This window comes from Arachis stenosperma, chromosome 6 (genome assembly GCF_014773155.1).
Source record: "Arachis stenosperma cultivar V10309 chromosome 6, arast.V10309.gnm1.PFL2, whole genome shotgun sequence".
Taxonomy (NCBI): Eukaryota; Viridiplantae; Streptophyta; class Magnoliopsida; order Fabales; family Fabaceae; genus Arachis; species Arachis stenosperma.
Window position 1 is genome coordinate 17,015,506 of NC_080382.1, and position 17,944 is coordinate 17,033,449.

Here is a 17,944-nt window from a genome sequence, read left to right on the forward strand (position 1 = left end):
ATGCTCGAAACGACGTCGTTTCTTTATTAAATAAAAAAAAAAACTTGCTGCAGTGCTGAGTGCTTGTAAGCCCCGTAACCCTAGCCTCCATCCCCTGTTTCACACTTCCCCTTCCCATTCCCAAACTTTGAGAGACCACCATGGCACCATCACCATGAGAGCTGAGAGCTGAGAGATAGAGAAGTGCGCCACTCACTCAGCCCCGTTCAGCTTCAACCAGCGCGGCACTCACCTCACCACCACATCCAGAGCAGTGCGCCACTCACCACCGCCAAGAAGGCAGAAGCCCGTCCACGGTCCATCGTCGCCTACTGCTCGTCGCTCTTCTCTGCTCGTCGCTCCGGTCACCCGCCTCTCTGCTCGTCGCTCCGGTCTCCCTCTTCTCTGGTCTGGTCTCTGCTCGTCGCTCCATTCCTCCAGCTCCAGGGTTCAGCCATCCAGCCAGGTAAGTAACTAAGTATTTTTAATTTTTTAATTTTTTGAAGTTAATTGATTATTGTAGATTGATTATGTATGTTGGTTACTTGGTTCTGTTTGATTTGTGTTAGAATTTAGATTGTTGGTTGTTCAAATAATTATAGGTTGTTGATTTCTGTTTAATTTAGATTGTTGATTTCTGTCCAGATGAGAACATGAACAAGACCACATGTTTTTCTGTTTGATCTCTCATTTCTTGATTTATTTTTTTATTTCTGTTCAGTTTGTTGATTATCCATTGTTGGTTGCTGTTGTATATTATTCTTAGTAGTTAGTGCCTTAGTGGATTGTTGTGTATTATTCTTGGAGATTAGTCATTTAGTCCTGGATCCTGGTTGATTAGGAATTTAGGATGGCTTCATCAAATACACCATCAGAAACACCAACTTCTCAGGAACAAGGATCAACTCCTGATCCTTCAATTGGAACCCAAAAAAATAGTAACAGAGGAAAAATTGATCCTGCATGGGGCCATTGTAAACAAGTTTTGGATAAAGGAAAAACTGCTTTGGTATGTATTTATTGCGAGAAGCTTATTAGAGGTGGAGGAATTAACCGGGTTAAGCATCATTTGGCTGGAAAAGGCGGAGATATTGAGGCAAGTCGAAAGGTGCCAGCTGTGGTGAGACACCAATTCAATCAAAACATTGAAGATCTTCGAACCAAGAAAAGGAAAACTCAAGAAGAATATGCAGAAAGTTATGGTGCTTGTGATGAAGTTGAAAGGGAATTTGATGAGATTGAACGTAATGAGATGCGACAACAACAAGCATCAAGAATTCCAGCACCTAGCTCTAGAAAGGGAGTTGGAAAACAAGTCAAGGGATTACAATCCTTTTTTCCACCGGCAGCAACACCTAGAGCTCAACCAAGTATTAAAAGTGTTCTCCAAAGCAAAGAAATTGTGGAGAAGTGTGATATTGCTATTGCAAGATGGATGATGGATGCTTCTGTGCCATTCAATGCGGTTAATTCAGCTTATTATCAGCCGATGATTGATGCTATTGCAAACATGGGTGCAGGGTATAAAGGGCCTAATTACCAAAGAGTTCGTGGATATTTGTTGAGTAAATTGGTTGAAGATGTAAAGAAGATGATTGAAGGTTATCGTGTGATTTGGAAACAAACTGGATGTACTATCATGGCTGATGGATGGACTGATCGTTGTAGACGTACTTTAATTAATTTCTTAGTTTATTGCCCTAAAGGAACTGTTTTCCTAAAGTCAGTTGATGCTTCTCATATCTCGAAAACTGCTGAGGCTTTGTTTAAGTTGCTTAGGGATGTTGTGTTATTTGTTGGTCCTGAGAATGTTGTACATGTAGTGACGGATAATGCTGCAAATTACGTTGCTGCTGGAAGGTTGTTGGAATCGGAGTTTCCTAGATTGTATTGGTCTCCTTGTGCGGCACATTGTATTAATCTGATGTTGCAGGATATTGGGAAGTTTGTGGAAGTGACTGAAACTGTGTCACAAGCTTCAATGATTACAAAATATATCTATAATCACTGCCATCCTTTGTACTTGATGAGGCAGTTCACAGGCGGCCGAGAAATACTTCGTCCAGCTCCAACTCGATTCGCCACTAATTTCATTGCTTTGCAAAGCATTTTGGCTCAAAAGGATGTTTTAAGTATCTTTTAGTTAGTTTTTATTATATTTTTATTAGTTTTTAGTTAAAATTCACTTTTTTGGACTTTACTATGAGTTTGTGTATTTTTCTGTGATTTCAGGTATTTTCTGGCTGAAATTGAGGGTTCTGAGCAAAAATCTGATTTAGAGACTGAAAAGGACTACAGATGCTGTTGGATTCTGACCTCCCTGCACTCAAAGTAGATTTTCTGGAGCTACAGAAGCCCAATTGGCGCGCTCTCAACGGCGTTGGAAAGTAGACATCCTGGGCTTTCCAGCAATATATGATAGTCCATACTTTGCCCAAGATTTGATGGCCCAAACCGGCGTTCAAAGTCACCTCAAGAAATTCCAGCGTTAAACGCCGGAACTGGCACCTAAATGGGAGTTAAACGCCCAAACTGGCATAAAAGCTGGCGTTTAACTCCAAGAGGAGTCTCTACACGAAAATGCTTCATTTGCTCAGCCCAAGCACACACCAAGTGGGCCCGGAAGTGGATTTTTATGTCATTTACTCATCTATGTACTAGTTCTCTATATATAGGACCTTTTACTATTGTATTGAGAATCTTCGGATCTTTGGAACCTTTTCTTTAGATCTTTTGATCACTTTGGGAGGCTGGCCTCACGGCCATGCCTAGACCTTGTTCTTATGTATTTTCAACGGTGGAGTTTCTACACACCATAGATTAAGGTGTGGAGCTCTGCTGTACCTCGAGTATTAATGCAATTACTATTGTTCTTCTATTCAATTCCGCTTGTTCTTTGTCCAAGATATCACTTGTTCTTCAACTTGATGAAGGTGATGATTGACACTCATCATCATTCTCACCTATGAACAAAGTGACTGACAACCACTCTTGTTCTACAAGCATTCGAGGCTCTAGTGAATATCTCTTGGATTCTTTAACCGGAATCTTCGTGGTATAGGCGAGAACTGATGGCGGCATTCAAGAGAATCCGGAAGGTCTAACCTTATCTGTGGTGTTCTGAGTAGGATTCAATGATTGAATGACTGTGACGTGCTTCAAACTCCTGAGGGCGGGGCGTTAGTGACAGACGCAAAAGAATCACTGGATTCTATTCCGGCCTGATTGAGAACCGACAGATGAATTCCGCTATGACTGTGACAGGGCATATGCAATCGCTTTCAATGAGAGGATGGGAGATAGCCACTGACAACGGTGAAACCCTACACGAGCTTGCCATGGAAAGAAGTAAGAAGGATTGGATGAAGACTGTAGGAAAACAGAGAGACGGAAGGGAAGGCATCTTCATACGCTTATCTGAAGCTCTCACCAATGATATACATAAGTATCTCTATCTTTATCTTATTGCTTTATTCGTTTACCACTATACCCATTTGAGTCTGCCTGACTGAGATTTACAAGGTGACCATAGCTTGCTTCATACCACCAATCTCCGTGGGATCGACCCTTACTCGCGTAAGGTTTATTACTTGGACGACCCAGTGCACTTGCTGGTTAGTTGTGCGAAGTTGTGTTTATGCCATGGTATTGAGCACCAAGTCTTTGGAGCCATTACCGGGGATTGTTTTGTGTATTGAAAAGTATTGATCACAATTTCGTGCACCAAGTTTTTGGCGCCGTTGCCGGGGATTGTGTTTGTGTGTGGACAACTGACGGTTCATCTTGTTGCTTAGATTAGGCATTTATTTTTTTTCGAAATTCTTGAAGATGAATTATAGAGTTTCATGATGATTTGTTGAAATCTGGCTGGCTGTAAAGCCATGTCTAATTTCATTGGACCGAGGTTTCAACTTATCATCACAAGAGTTTGTTAATCTTGCTTTTGGAGCAGTGATCTGCTAAGGCTTGGCTGGCCTTTGGCCATGTCTAGTGTTTTGGACCGAAGCTTTCTTTGAAAGCTTGGCTGGCTGTGAAGCCATGTCTAATTCCTGGACCGGAGTCTTAGACTAGCATTACACTGATTCCTGGAATTCTCATTAAGAATTTTGATATCTTTTTCCACTTAATTTTCGACAATCACAAAAAAAAAAAAATTCACAAAATCATAAAAACCAAAAATATTTGATGTTTCTTGCTTGAGTCTAGTGTCTTATCTTAAGTTTGGTGTCAATTGCATACATTCATTCATGTGTCTTAAGGATCTTCAAGTAATTCTTGATGATTTCTTACTCTGATCTTTGAATTCTTTTGACTTGAGTGTTTATGTGTCTCATGTAGTGTCAGTAGTATACAAACTGCTAAGTTTGGTGTCTTGCATGCATTGTTATTTGATTCTTGTTGCATTTTGACTATTAAAAATCCAAAAATATTTTTAATTTGTGTCTTTTCAAGTCAATAATACAAAGAATTGAAGATTCAGAACATACTGCAGAGGAATTATACAGAAAAAGCTGGGCGTTCAAAACGCCCAGTGAAGAAGGACAGACTGGCGTTTAAACGCCAGCCAGGGTACCTGGTTGGGCGTTAAACGCCAGAATGGATACCATTCTGGGCGTTTAACGCCAGGATGGCAAAGGGGGAAGATTTTGTTTTCAAAATCAATTTTTTTTCAAGTTTTCAAAGTTTTTCAAAATCAAATCTTTTTCAAATCATATCTTTTCAATCAAATGTTTTCAAAATCAATTTCTTTCCTTTTTCAAAGATACTTACTAACAATTAATGATTTGATTGAACATCTCAAATTTGTTGCCTTTTCTGTTGAGAAAGGTTTAATGTTTCAAATCATATCTTTTCTTGTTAGGCAAGTCATTAATTTTTAAAATCAAATCTTTTTTTTTAATTGTTTTCAAATCAAATCTTTTTAAAATTGTTTTCAAATCATATCTTCTCAATCACATCTTTTTCAAAATAAGTTTTCAATCAAATCTTTTTAACTTCTAATTTCAAATCCTTTTTCAAAAATCACTTGATTTCTTTTCCACTTTTGTTTTCGAAAATCAATTAGTGTCTTTCAAAAATGTTTTCAAAATATTTTAATTAATTTTCGAAAAATTACTTCCCTCCTTCTCACATCCTTCTATTTATGGAGTACTACTCCTTCTTAATGCACAATTCGAACTCTATCTAATCAAGTTCGAATTCTTCTACCTCCTTCTTCTATTTTTCTTTTCCTTTGACACCTCAAGGAATCTCTATACTGTGACATAGAGGATTCCACATTTTCTTGTTCTCTTCTCTTTCATATGAGCAGGAGCAGAGACAAAGGCATTCTTGTTGAAGCTGACCCTGAGCCCGAAAGAACCTTGAAGAGAAAGCTAAGAGAAGCCAAAGCACAACTCTCTTTAGAGGACCTGACCGAATTCTTCAAAGAAGAAGAAGACATGGCAGCCGAAAACAACAATAATGCAAACAATGCAAGGAAGGTGCTGGGTGACTTTACTGCACCTACTCCCGACTTCTATGGGAGAAGCATCTCTATCCCTGCCATTGGAGCAAACAACTTTGAGCTTAAACCTCAATTAGTTTCTCTAATGCAACAGAATTGCAAGTTCCATGGACTTCCAATGGAAGATCCTCATCAGTTCTTAGCTGAATTCTTGCAAATCTGTGACACAGTCAAGACTAATGGGGTAGACCCTGAGGTCTATAGACTGATGCTATTCCCTTTTGCTGTAAGAGACAGAGCTAGAATATGGTTGGACTCTCAACCTAAAGAAAGCCTGGACTCTTGGGAAAAGCTAGTCAATGCCTTCTTGGCAAAGTTCTTTCCACCACAAAGATGGAGTAAGCTTAGAGTGGAAGTCCAAACCTTCAGACAGAAGGATGGAGAATCCCTCTATGAAGCTTGGGAAAGATACAAACAATTGATCAGAAAATGTCCTTCTGACATGCTTTCTGAATGGAGCATCATAGGTATTTTCTATGATGGTCTCCCTGAACTATCTAAGATGTCCTTGGATAGCTCTGCTGGAGGATCTCTTCATCTGAAGAAGACGCCTACAGAAGCTCAAGAGCTCATTGAAATGGTTGCAAATAACCAATTCATGTACACTTCTGAGAGAAATCCTGTGAACAATGGGACAAGTCAGAAGAAAGGAGTTCTTGAGATTGATACTCTGAACGCCATTTTGGCTCAGAATAAAATATTGACTCAACAAGTCAATTTGATTTCTCAAAGTCTGTCTGGAATGCAAAATGCACCAAGCAGTACTAAGGATGCTTCATCTGAGGAAGAAGCTTATAATCCTGAGAACCCTTCAATGGAAGAGGTGAACTACCTAGGAGAGCCCTATGGAAACACCTATAATTCTTCATGGAGAAATCACCCAAATTTCTCATGGAAGAATCAAGAGAGACCTCAACAAGGTTTCAACAACAATAATGGTGGAAGAAACAGGTTTAGCAATGGCAAGCCTTTTCCATCTTCTTCTCAGCAACAGACAGAGAATTCTAAGCAGAACCCCTCTGACTTAGCAACCATGGTCTCTGATCTAATCAAAACCACTCAAAGTTTCATGACTGAAACAAGGTCCTCCATTAGGAATTTAGAAGGACAAGTGGGACAACTGAGCAAGAAAGTTACTGAACTCCCTCCTAGTACTCTCCCAAGTAATACAGAAGAAAATCCAAAAGGAGAGTGCAAGGCCATCAATATGGCCGAATTTGGAGAGGAAGGGGAGGAAGTGAACGCCACTGAGGAAAGCCTCAATGGGTGTGCACCAACCTCCAATGAGTCCCCCAATGAGGAACCATGGGAATCTGAGGCTCAAAATGAGACCATAGAGATTCCATTGGACTTACTTCTGCCTTTCATGAGCTCTGATGAGTATTCTTCCTCTGAAGAGGATGAATATGTCACTGAAGAGCAAGTTGCTAAATACCTTGGAGCAATCATGAAGCTAAATGACAAGTTATTTGGAAATGAGACTTGGGAGGATGAACCTCCTTTGCTCACCAAAGAACTGGATGACTTGTCTAGGCAGAAATTACCTCAAAAGAGACAAGACCCTGGGAAGTTTTCCATACCTTGTACCATAGGCACCATGACCTTCAAGAAGGCTCTGTGTGACTTAGGGTCAAGTGTAAACCTCATGCCTCTCTCTGTAATAGAGAAGCTAGGGATCTTTGAGGTACAAGCTGCAAAAATCTCACTAGAGATGGCAGACAACTCAAGAAAACAAGCTCATGGACTTGTAGAGAATGTTTTGGTGAAAGTAGAAGACCATTACATCCCTACTGATTTCATAGTCCTAGAGACTGGGAAGTGCATGGATGAATCTATCATCCTTGGCAGACCCTTCCTAGCCACAGCAAGGGCTGTGATTGATGTTGATGGAGGTGAACTGATCATTCAAGTGAATGAAGAATCCTATGTGTTTAAGGCTCAAGGATATCCCTCTGTCACCATGGAGAAGAAGCATGAAGAGCTTCTCTCAAATCAGAGACAAACAGAGCCCCCACAGTCAAACTCTAAGTTTGGTGTTGGGAGGCCACAACCAAACTCTAAGTTTGGTGTTGAACCCCCACATTCAAACTCTAAGTTCGGTGTTGGGAGGTTCCAACATTGCTCTGAGTATCTGTGAGGCTCCATGAGAGCCCTCTGTCAAGCTACTGACATTAAAGAAGCGCTTGTTGGGAGGCAACCCAATGATTATAATTTATATAGTTTCTTTTGTTATTTTATTTTTTTTTTGTAGGTTGATGATCATAAGAAGTCACAAAATCAATTGAAAAAGCAAAAACAGAATGAAAAACAGGAAGAAAAACAGCACACCCTGGAGGAAGATGCTGCTGGCGTTCAAACGCCAGTAAGTCTAGCAGTTGGGCGTTTAACGCCCAGTCTGGCACCATTCTGGGCGTTTAACGCCAGAAAGGGGCACCAGACTGGCGTTAAACGCCAGAAAAGGGCAACGCCAGGAATGGGCACCAGCCCGGCGTTTAACGCCAGCAATGGCTCAAAACGTGAATTTTGATGCCATTTGGTGCAGGGATGACTTTTCCTTGACACCACAGGATCTGTGGACCCCACAGGACCCCCCCACCACTCTCTCTCTTCTTCCCCCATTCACCAATCACCTCAACACCTCTTCCCCAAAAACCCTTCACCTATCAAATCCCATCTTTCACTTCACCACTCACATCCATCCTTCATAAAACCCCACCAACCTCACCCTTCAAATTCAAACCACTTTCCCTCCCAAACCCACCCATAATGGCCGAATACACCACCATCTCCCTCTTCCTCATTTCTTCTTCTTCTACTCTCTTCTTTCTTCTTTTGCTCGAGGACGAGCAAACATTTTAAGTTTGGTGTGGTAAAAGCGTTGCTTTTTCGTTTTTCCATAACCATTATGGCATCCAAGGCCGGAGAAACCTCTAGAAAGAGGAAAGGGAAGGCAAAAGCTTCCACCTCCGAGTCATGGGAGATGGATAGATTCATCTCAAGGGTGCATCAAGACCACTTCTATGAAGTTGTGGCCTTGAAGAAGGTGATCCCCGAGATCCCCTTTTCACTCAAAAAGGGTGAATATCCGGAGATCCGCCATGAGATCCGAAGAAGAGGTTGGGAAGTGCTTACCAACCCCATTCAACAAGTCGGAATCTTGATGGTTCAAGAATTCTAAGCCAATGCATGGATCACCAAGAACCATGATCAAAGTATGAACCCGGATCCAAAGAATTATCTCACAATAGTTCGGGGGAAATACTTGGATTTTAGTCCGAAAAGTGTGAGGGTGGCGTTCAACTTGCCTATGATGCAAGGAGATGAACATCCTTACACAAGAAGGGTCAACTTTGATCAAAGGTTGGACCAAGTCCTCACAATCATATGTGAAGAGGGCGCACAATGGAAGAGAGATTCAAGAGGCAAGCCGGTTCAATTGAGAAGGCATGACCTCAAACCCGTGGCTAGAGGATGGTTGGAGTTTATCCAACGCTCAATCATTCCCACTAGCAACCGGTCCGAAGTTACTTTAGACCGGGCCATCATGATCCATAGCATCATGATTGGAGAAGAAGTGGAAGTTCATGAGGTCATAACCCAAGAACTCTACAAGGTGGCGGATAAGTCCTCTACCTTAGCAAGGTTAGCCTTTCCTCACCTCATTTGTCACCTCTGTTATTCAGTTGGAGTTGACATAGAGGGAGACATCACCATTGATGAGGATAAGCCCATTACCAAGAAAAGGATGGAGCACACGAGAGACCCCTCTCATCATGAGATCCCTGAGATGCCTCAAGGGATGCACTTTCCTCCACAAAACTATTGGGAGCAACTAAACACCTCCCTAGGAGAATTGAGTTCCAACATGGGACAACTAAGGGTGGAGCACCAAGAACACTCCATTCTCCTCCATGAAATAAGAGAAGATCAAAGAATCATGAGAGAGGAGCAACAAAGGCAAGGAAGAGACATTGAGGAGCTCAAGCACTCCATAGGACCTTCAAGAGGAAGGAAGAGCCGCCATCACTAAGGTGGACCCGTTCCTTGATTTCCTTGTTCTTTATTCTTCTGTTTTTCGAATTTTAGTGCTTATGTTTATCCATGTTTGTGTCTCATGATCATTAGTGTCTTAGTGTTTATGCCTTAAAGTTATGAATGTCCTATGAATCCATCACCTTTCTTAAATAAAAACGTGCTTAATTGAAAAGGAAAAGAATTGCATGAATTTTGAATTTTATAACAATTTAATTATTTTGATGTGGTGGCAACACTTTTGTTCTCTGAATGTATGTTTGAACAGTGCATATGTCTTTTGAATTTGTGGTTCATGAATGTTGGCTCTTGAAAGAATGATGAAAAAGGAGACATGTTACTGAGGATCTGAAAAATCATAAAAATGATTCTTGAAGCAAGAAAAAGCAGTGAATACAAAAAAAAAGAAGCAAACGAAAAAAAAAAAAGGGAGAAAACGAAAAAAAAGAGGAAAAGAGAAAGAAAAAGAAAGAAATAAAGTTGTGATCCAAGGCAATAAGAGTGTGCTTAAGAACCCTGGACACCTCTAATTGGGGACTTTAGCAAAGCTGAGTCACAATCTGAAAAGGTTCACCCAATTATGTGTCTGTGGCATGTATGTATCCGGTGGTAATACTGGAAGACAGAGTGCTTTGGGCCACAGCCAAGACTCAATAAAATAGCTGTGTTCAAGAATTATCATACTTAACTAGGAGAATCAATAACACTATCTGGATTCTGAGTTCCTAAAGAAGCCAATCATTCTGAGTTCCAAAGGATAAAGTGAGATGCCAAAACTATTCAGAGGCAAAAAGCTAAAAGCCCCGCTCATCTAATTAATACTGATCTTCATAGATGTTTTTGGAGTTCATTGCATATTCTCTTCTTTTTATCTTATTTGATCTTCAGTTGCTTGGGGACAAGCAACAATTTAAGTTTGGTGTTGTGATGAGCGGATAATTTATACGCTTTTTGGCATTGTTTTTAGTATGTTTTAAGTATCTTTTAGTTAGTTTTTATTATATTTTTATTAGTTTTTAGTTAAAATTCACTTTTCTGGACTTTACTATGAGTTTGTGTGTTTTTCTGTGATTTCAGGTATTTTCTGGCTGAAATTGAGGGTTCTGAGCAAAAATCTGATTTAGAGACTGAAAAGGACTGCAGATGCTGTTGGATTCTGACCTCCCTGCACTCAAAGTGGATTTTCTGGAGCTACAGAAGCCCAATTGGCGCGCTCTCAACGGCGTTGGAAAGTAGACATCCTGGGCTTTCCAGCAATATATGATAGTCCATACTTTGCCCAAGATTTGATGGCCCAAACCGGCGTTCAAAGTCACCTCAAGAAATTCCAGCGTTAAACGCCGGAACTGGCACCTAAATGGGAGTTAAACGCCCAAACTGGCATAAAAGCTGGCGTTTAACTCCAAGAGGAGTCTCTACACGAAAATGCTTCATTTGCTCAGCCCAAGCACACACCAAGTGGGCCCGGAAGTGGATTTTTATGTCATTTACTCATCTATGTACTAGTTCTCTATATATAGGACCTTTTACTATTGTATTGAGAATCTTCGGATCTTTGGAACCTTTTCTTTAGATCTTTTGATCACTTTGGGAGGCTGGCCTCACGGCCATGCCTAGACCTTGTTCTTATGTATTTTCAACGGTGGAGTTTCTACACACCATAGATTAAGGTGTGGAGCTCTGCTGTACCTCGAGTATTAATGCAATTACTATTGTTCTTCTATTCAATTCTGCTTGTTCTTTGTCCAAGATATCACTTGTTCTTCAACTTGATGAAGGTGATGATTGACACTCATCATCATTCTCACCTATGAACAAAGTGACTGACAACCACTCTTGTTCTACAAGCATTCGAGGCTCTAGTGAATATCTCTTGGATTCTTTAACCGGAATCTTCGTGGTATAGGCGAGAACTGATGGCGGCATTCAAGAGAATCCGGAAGGTCTAACCTTGTCTGTGGTGTTCTGAGTAGGATTCAATGATTGAATGACTGTGACGTGCTTCAAACTCCTGAGGGCGGGGCGTTAGTGACAGACGCAAAAGAATCACTGGATTCTATTCCGGCCTGATTGAGAACCGACAGATGAATTCCGCTATGACTGTGACAGGGCATATGCAATCGCTTTCAATGAGAGGATGGGAGATAGCCACTGACAACGGTGAAACCCTACACGAGCTTGCCATGGAAAGAAGTAAGAAGGATTGGATGAAGACTGTAGGAAAACAGAGAGACGGAAGGGAAGGCATCTTCATACGCTTATCTGAAGCTCTCACCAATGATATACATAAGTATCTCTATCTTTATCTTATTGCTTTATTCGTTTACCACTATACCCATTTGAGTCTGCCTGACTGAGATTTACAAGGTGACCATAGCTTGCTTCATACCACCAATCTCCGTGGGATCGACCCTTACTCGCGTAAGGTTTATTACTTGGACGACCCAGTGCACTTGCTGGTTAGTTGTGCGAAGTTGTGTTTATGCCATGGTATTGAGCACCAAGTCTTTGGAGCCATTACCGGGGATTGTTTTGTGTATTGAAAAGTATTGATCACAATTTCGTGCACCATGAAGCTAATAATACTTCTGTGGAAAATGCAAATCAGAATGAAACCAATCAGGATGTAGCTCCAGATTTGTCAGATGAAGAAAGATTTCCAGACTTTGAAGTTACTCCTTGGATATAATCCATGAATTGTTGTTTTCATTATGTTAAATTGAGTTGTTCATGTAATAGACTAATAGTACTAAATTTTATGTTTATTCTCGTATTACTACTTATTTTTAGGATTTGAGATTTAATGTTTATTAAAATATTATTGGAGATATGTTTTTTAACTTTTAACTTTTAAGTTTTTAGCTATTTTATACATTTTACTTATGTGGGACCGGGTTAACCGGTTCAACCAGTGACCCACCGGTTGAACCAGTGACCCAGTGACCCAATGGCCTGACCGGTTCGATCACCGGTTCGGTTCTGACAACTATGATTTAGACAGAATGTCAGCTCGGGCATTACTCTCCCTTGGTATGTGTTGTATTTCGTATTTAGTAAATTTTGAAAGTAAATTTTGTACTATGTCCAGGTATTTAGAAAGGAAAGGGTCCTTTACTTGGTATAAGTTGTTTACCTGCTGGACGAGTAGTAAGGAGTCGCAATATACCTTAAGTTTGGTGATGTTTAGGTCGGTAGCAAGTCTGAGGCCAGCAATTAGCGCTTCATACACACTTCGATGACGTTGCCGTGGTTGTCATCAAGTATGATACCTGCTCCACATCCTTGCGGGTTGGAGGATCCATCGACGTATAAGGACCATTCAATGTAATCTTCGATTTGGTTTGGTACTGAGAACTCGGCGATAAAGTCGGCCAAGAATTGGGACTTGATAGATGCTCGGCCTTCGTACTTGATGTTAAATTCTGATAGCTCCACCGACCATTTTACTAGTCGGCCAGCTAGCTCAGGTTTCTGAAGGACTTGCCGCAAAGGATGATCTGTCCGAACATGGATTTCATGGCTCTGAAAATATGGTCGGAGTCTTCTGGCTGAGAAGACAAGGGCTAGGGCGAGTTTCTCAATGCTCGGATATCGTAGCTCAGCATTCTGTAAAATTTTACTGGTAAAATAGATTGGGAACTGTTTCTTTTCCCTTTCTGCAACAAGAGCGGAGCTTATAGCCCAGTTAGTGACAGATAAATATAAGAATAATGGTTTCCCCTGTAAGGGGGTTTGTAAAATTGGTGGTTTTGAAAGAGTTACTTTGATGATTGTGAATGCTTGTTCACAGTCATCAGTCCATTGGAAAGCTTTTTTCTTTCTTAAAGTTTGGAAAAAACATAAAGTTTTAGAAGCTAAGCAAGGTAAGAATCTAGAGAGTGCAGCAAGTCTCCCTGTTAACCGTTGGACTTCCTTGATGGTGTGTGGACTTTTCATGCCTAAAATAGCTCGGCATTTTTCTGGATTTGCCTCAATACCTCAGTTAGTGAGCAGAAAGCTGAGAAATTTGCCACTATGGACCCCAAAGGCGCACTTCTTGGGGTTTAGGCGCATGTTGTATTTTCTTAGTTGTCCGAAGATTTCTGCGAGGTCATCAAGGTGATTGTTGCCGATCTTTGTCTTGGCGACCATGTCGTCAACGTAGACCTCGATGTTTCTGCCGATTTGTTTGGCGAAGACTTTGTCCATGAGACGTTGATATGTCGCACCTGTATTCTTAAGGCCAAATGGCATGACTTTGTAACAATAGTTTCCATATTCAGTAATAAAGGTTGTCTTATTTTGATCGGATGGATGCATTTGGATCTGGTTATAACCAGAATATGCATCCATAAAGCTGAGTTTTTCAAAACCAAATGCATTATCAACTTAGCAATCAATAGAAGGCAAATGGTAAGAATCTTTGGGGCATGCTTTGTTGAGATCAGTGAAATCAACACACATGCGCCATTTACCGTTATGTGTTTTAACCATGACAATATTCTCCAGCCATGTTGTGAATCTAATTTCTCGGATGAAGCCCGCGTTGATGAGCTTCTTGGTTTCTTCCAGGGAGGCTTGTTTTTGGTCATGGCCGAGATTCCTCTTTTTCTGTGTTACTGGTCGGGCAGATAGGTCTAATGCCAACTTGTGTGATATGATGAATGGATCGATGCCTGGCATATCAGTTGGGGTCCAAGCAAATAGGTCGGCATTTTGTTGTAAGAATGCTCAGAATGAGGATTTTTCGCCCGAGGATAATGTTGAACCGACGTATGTGAATTTGTCCGTGCTTTCTGTGAAATAGATTTTATGGAGGTCTTCTGTTGGGATTGGCCTTTCCAGTGTTCCTACTCTGGGGTCAAGGTCGGCCAGCATTTGTTGGTCGTTTATGTTGCCGATGTTGTGAACATGGGCTTTTGTGTTTCGGCTAGGTCTTTTGAGATTATTGTTGTAGCATTCTCTGGCTTCTCGGGCATCATTGTGAATGGTTGCAGTTGTGTTATCCTGCAAAGGAAAAACACAAAGATGAATTGTAGATACTATAGCGCCAAACTTATTTAAGTAGGGTCGGCCAAGTATTAAATTGTAAGGACTAAAACAGTCAACCACCAAGTATTGAATATCTGAAGTTTTTGACGAGGGAAACTCACCAAGTGTGGTTTGTAACCACACAGAGCCCATAACCGGGACTCTCTCACCTGAGAAACCTACCAAGTCTCCAGTAGAAGGTTGGAGGATGTTGCTGCTCAATTTCATCTTCTGGAATGTGGTGAAAAATAGGACATCGGCACTGCTCCCAGGATCCAGCAACACCTTTTTTACTAGTAGATCTCCGAGTTGTAGGGAGATGACGACTGGGTCATCGAGATTTGCTATACTGTTGTTATGCTCGGCCTGGTGGAATATTATCTGCGGGAGGTGTGGTAGTGTTTGATCGGCGTTGATGGAAAGCATAGCTCGGTAAGATCTCTTTCTTGCCGAGCTTGTAGCTCCTCCACCTGCAAAACCTCTGGAAATACAGTTAATTATACGTGTTGGATGTTCGGGATGGTTGTTGTTTGGTCGATCTTTATCTCGGCCGTGTTGTGTGGCCGATTTTTGGTCTCTTGAGGGGGGTGCTCGCCGCTGTATGTGGCCGCCGATGTATTTGTCCAGGTGGCCTTGCCGAGTTAGTCGTTCCAGTAGGTCTTTGGCGATAACACAATCGTCGGTAGTGTGTCCGTGCTTCTGGTGGAAAGAGCAGTATTTTGATCGGTCTGTGCCTTTTGAATCTGGGTAACTGCCGGCTTTTCTTGGTGTCTTAATTAATTTTGAATTCAAGATTTCCTTGATGATATCATCTCGCTTAGTCTTGAATTGAGTGTAGGACTCATATCGCGAAGCCGGTTTGAAGTTCTTCTTTTTGTCTCTAGTTCTGTCTTTGTCTTTGTAACGAGGCTTTTCTGTTTTCTGAGCTTGCTGGAGTTCTTCGATGTCGATCTGACCTTTTGCCTTTTCACAGAACTCGGCCATAGTCTTAGGTTTGGCTACAGCAATAGTTTTCTGGAATTTTCCTGGTAGCAATCCGCTTTTTATGGCGTGTAGTTCCACCTCGGGGTGGAGGTCGGGTATGCTTATGGCTATATTTGTGAAGCGCGTCATGTAGTCCTTGAGGCTTTCGTGCTGGTCTTGCTTGACTGTGTTCAGGTAATCGGAGTCATGTAAGTAGATGGTCGATCCAGCAAAGTGTTCCTCAAAGGGCTTTGATATGTCTCGAAATCGAGAAATAGAACTTGCAGGCAAAGAACAAAACCAATCAAGTGCAGGACCGTCTAAGTAAGATGGAAAACAACGACATAAAACTTTATCAGATGCACCGTTTACTATCATTATGGAGGTGAATTTCTTGATGTATTTCTTCAGATCACCTAACCCATCATATGGAGTTAGGGTGGTCGGCAGAGTAAACCTTCAAGGTAGCACGAAGTTCATCACCTCGGCCGTGAATGGTCCAAGGGAGCTTTCCTGATCGTCATTCTCGTTGTCTTGGCAAGCTTCCTCATTATGCTCGGGTTGCTCCTCTTCCTACCGAGCAGTGTCTGAGACGTGTGTTGGTCCTGACTGTTGCTTGGCTTCTTCTGTTCGTTCTTGCCGATCATTGTTGTTTTCGATTCGAGTGTTATTCAAGTTGGCAATTTGATGTGCCATTCTTTGGTTTTCCTCAGTCATACGCTGGTTGGCTTGCTGTAACTCGGTCACCATCTGGAGGAGTTCGGATGGTGTGGGTGGAAGTCGTTCAACCATGACTCAGGCGAGAAACTCGAGGCCGATGATATATGGAAGGGATTATATTCTCGGCCCCACGGTGGGCGCCAATTGTTCTTATATGGATACCTGGAGGGAGAGCTCGGTCTCTGGGAATCGACGCCGAGTTGTTATCTTCGGTGCCGACCTTTGAGCTTTGTGGTAATCCGAGCTTTACTCCAAGAAGTTGTCCAGTAGCGTAGAGCTTTTAGCAAGAAACAGGGGGAGTGTACCTGCAAAGGCACTCCGAAACTTAAGTTAGTATTGAGAATTCAAATATGTCCCTTTCGAATAGGAGATCATACCTTTTTGTAGGTGAGAATGTATCAGTCCGTTATGATTCTGTTTTATTGCCTGTATTTAAGAGCAATAATAAAGGTGAAACGTTAGGTTGGACGTTTCATTTTTATAAACCAGCCCGTTAGGTTGAGTTGTAACGTAAGTGACCGATTAATGACGTTGAATGCCAATTAATGACTGTAATGCCGAACTATAACGCCAGCTTTTTGAATAATAATGTGAATGATGTCGAGTTATGAATCATAATGCCAATTTATGATGTTGGATTTGTAATGGCCGGATCATTAACCATTTTATGTTATATTAAAAAACGGTTGGTTTAGTTGGTTTAATCATTTTCAGTTCAACTATTTTTGATATTCAAAAAAATAAAAACCATTACACCAATACATATATCCGTAGACCATTAGAAGCTGTATTGAGTTAACAGTTAACACAGTTCGCAATCATACATATATTATTAAAAAATAAAATTGAATGGAGTTGGAGCCCCTCATGAAGGTATGAATATAGTAATTTTATATAGAGCAAGGAATAAACAAGTGTTTATATTCTTCTTATTCATATTGTTAATCGGTAATCACTACTTATTTTCCTAACGAACTTCTAATAATAAGCCTGCTACTAATAATAAACTATACTGGGCCACAAAGTAGTGCATCATAGACATTCATTCTACAAAATGTTAACGCTAAAATATAAGGTCACTTTTCTGGTGGCTAAGTCTTCCGTGATTAATGATAGTTAGGTATTGACCATCCAACTTAAGTTTGACATTTGGCATGGACGTTTGTAAAATAATTTTTTAACCAACTCTCTAATAATAGTTAGGTTACGATAATGTGCAGTAAGTTTTAGTGACTTACTAACTTACTACGATGATATCATGTGGGCTAGGGATGTTTAAAATCAATTCAAACCGAAAAAAATCGATCGATCGAATAGAAAAATTAAAAATCGAATAAATTGAAAACTGAAAAAATCAAAAAAATTGTGTTTTACTGTTTTTATTGCGATTTGGTTTGATTTTCGGTTTTAACACTAAAAATTCTAACCAAATCAAACTGAACCAATTCAAAAAAAAAAAACTCAAATAAAACCAACCCTTCCGCCACCCCTTACTCCACCCCCCCTCACAATGTGACCTAACCTAGCTGCCAACCCTCACACTAACTCTGCGCTCTCTACTCTCAAAACTCACTCCCATTCTCCCAACAGCCAGCACCTCCCACTCCCAACCTACGTGAACCCCATCCTCCCACCACCTCCCAACGCCAATGAACCCCTTCCTCTCACCACCGCCCAACACCGCCGAACCCTTCCAGTCTTTCACACAGCACCGTCGAACCCTTCCTCCTAGCA

General features: G+C 41.1%; 1 protein-coding gene and 1 non-coding gene across 2 annotated transcripts; one reads left to right on the forward strand and one right to left on the reverse strand.

The window, feature by feature from the left end:
- The first annotated feature begins 829 nt into the window (after positions 1-829).
- Positions 830-2,122, forward strand: LOC130933767 (uncharacterized). The gene has a single exon (XM_057863383.1). It carries the CDS (start codon positions 830-832, stop codon positions 2,120-2,122), a length of 1,293 nt encoding a protein of 430 aa, XP_057719366.1.
- A 3,703-nt stretch (positions 2,123-5,825) lies between these two features.
- Positions 5,826-5,933, reverse strand: LOC130937308 (small nucleolar RNA R71). Its single transcript, XR_009068531.1, has one exon. It is a non-coding gene; the product is annotated as a small nucleolar RNA R71 (small nucleolar RNA).
- Positions 5,934-17,944: the final 12,011 nt, after the last annotated feature.

Excerpts from the sequence above, each read along its gene's own strand:
- LOC130933767 (XM_057863383.1), top strand. The coding sequence starts at position 830 with ATGGCTTCATCAAATACACCATCAGAAACACCAACTTCTCAGGAACAA.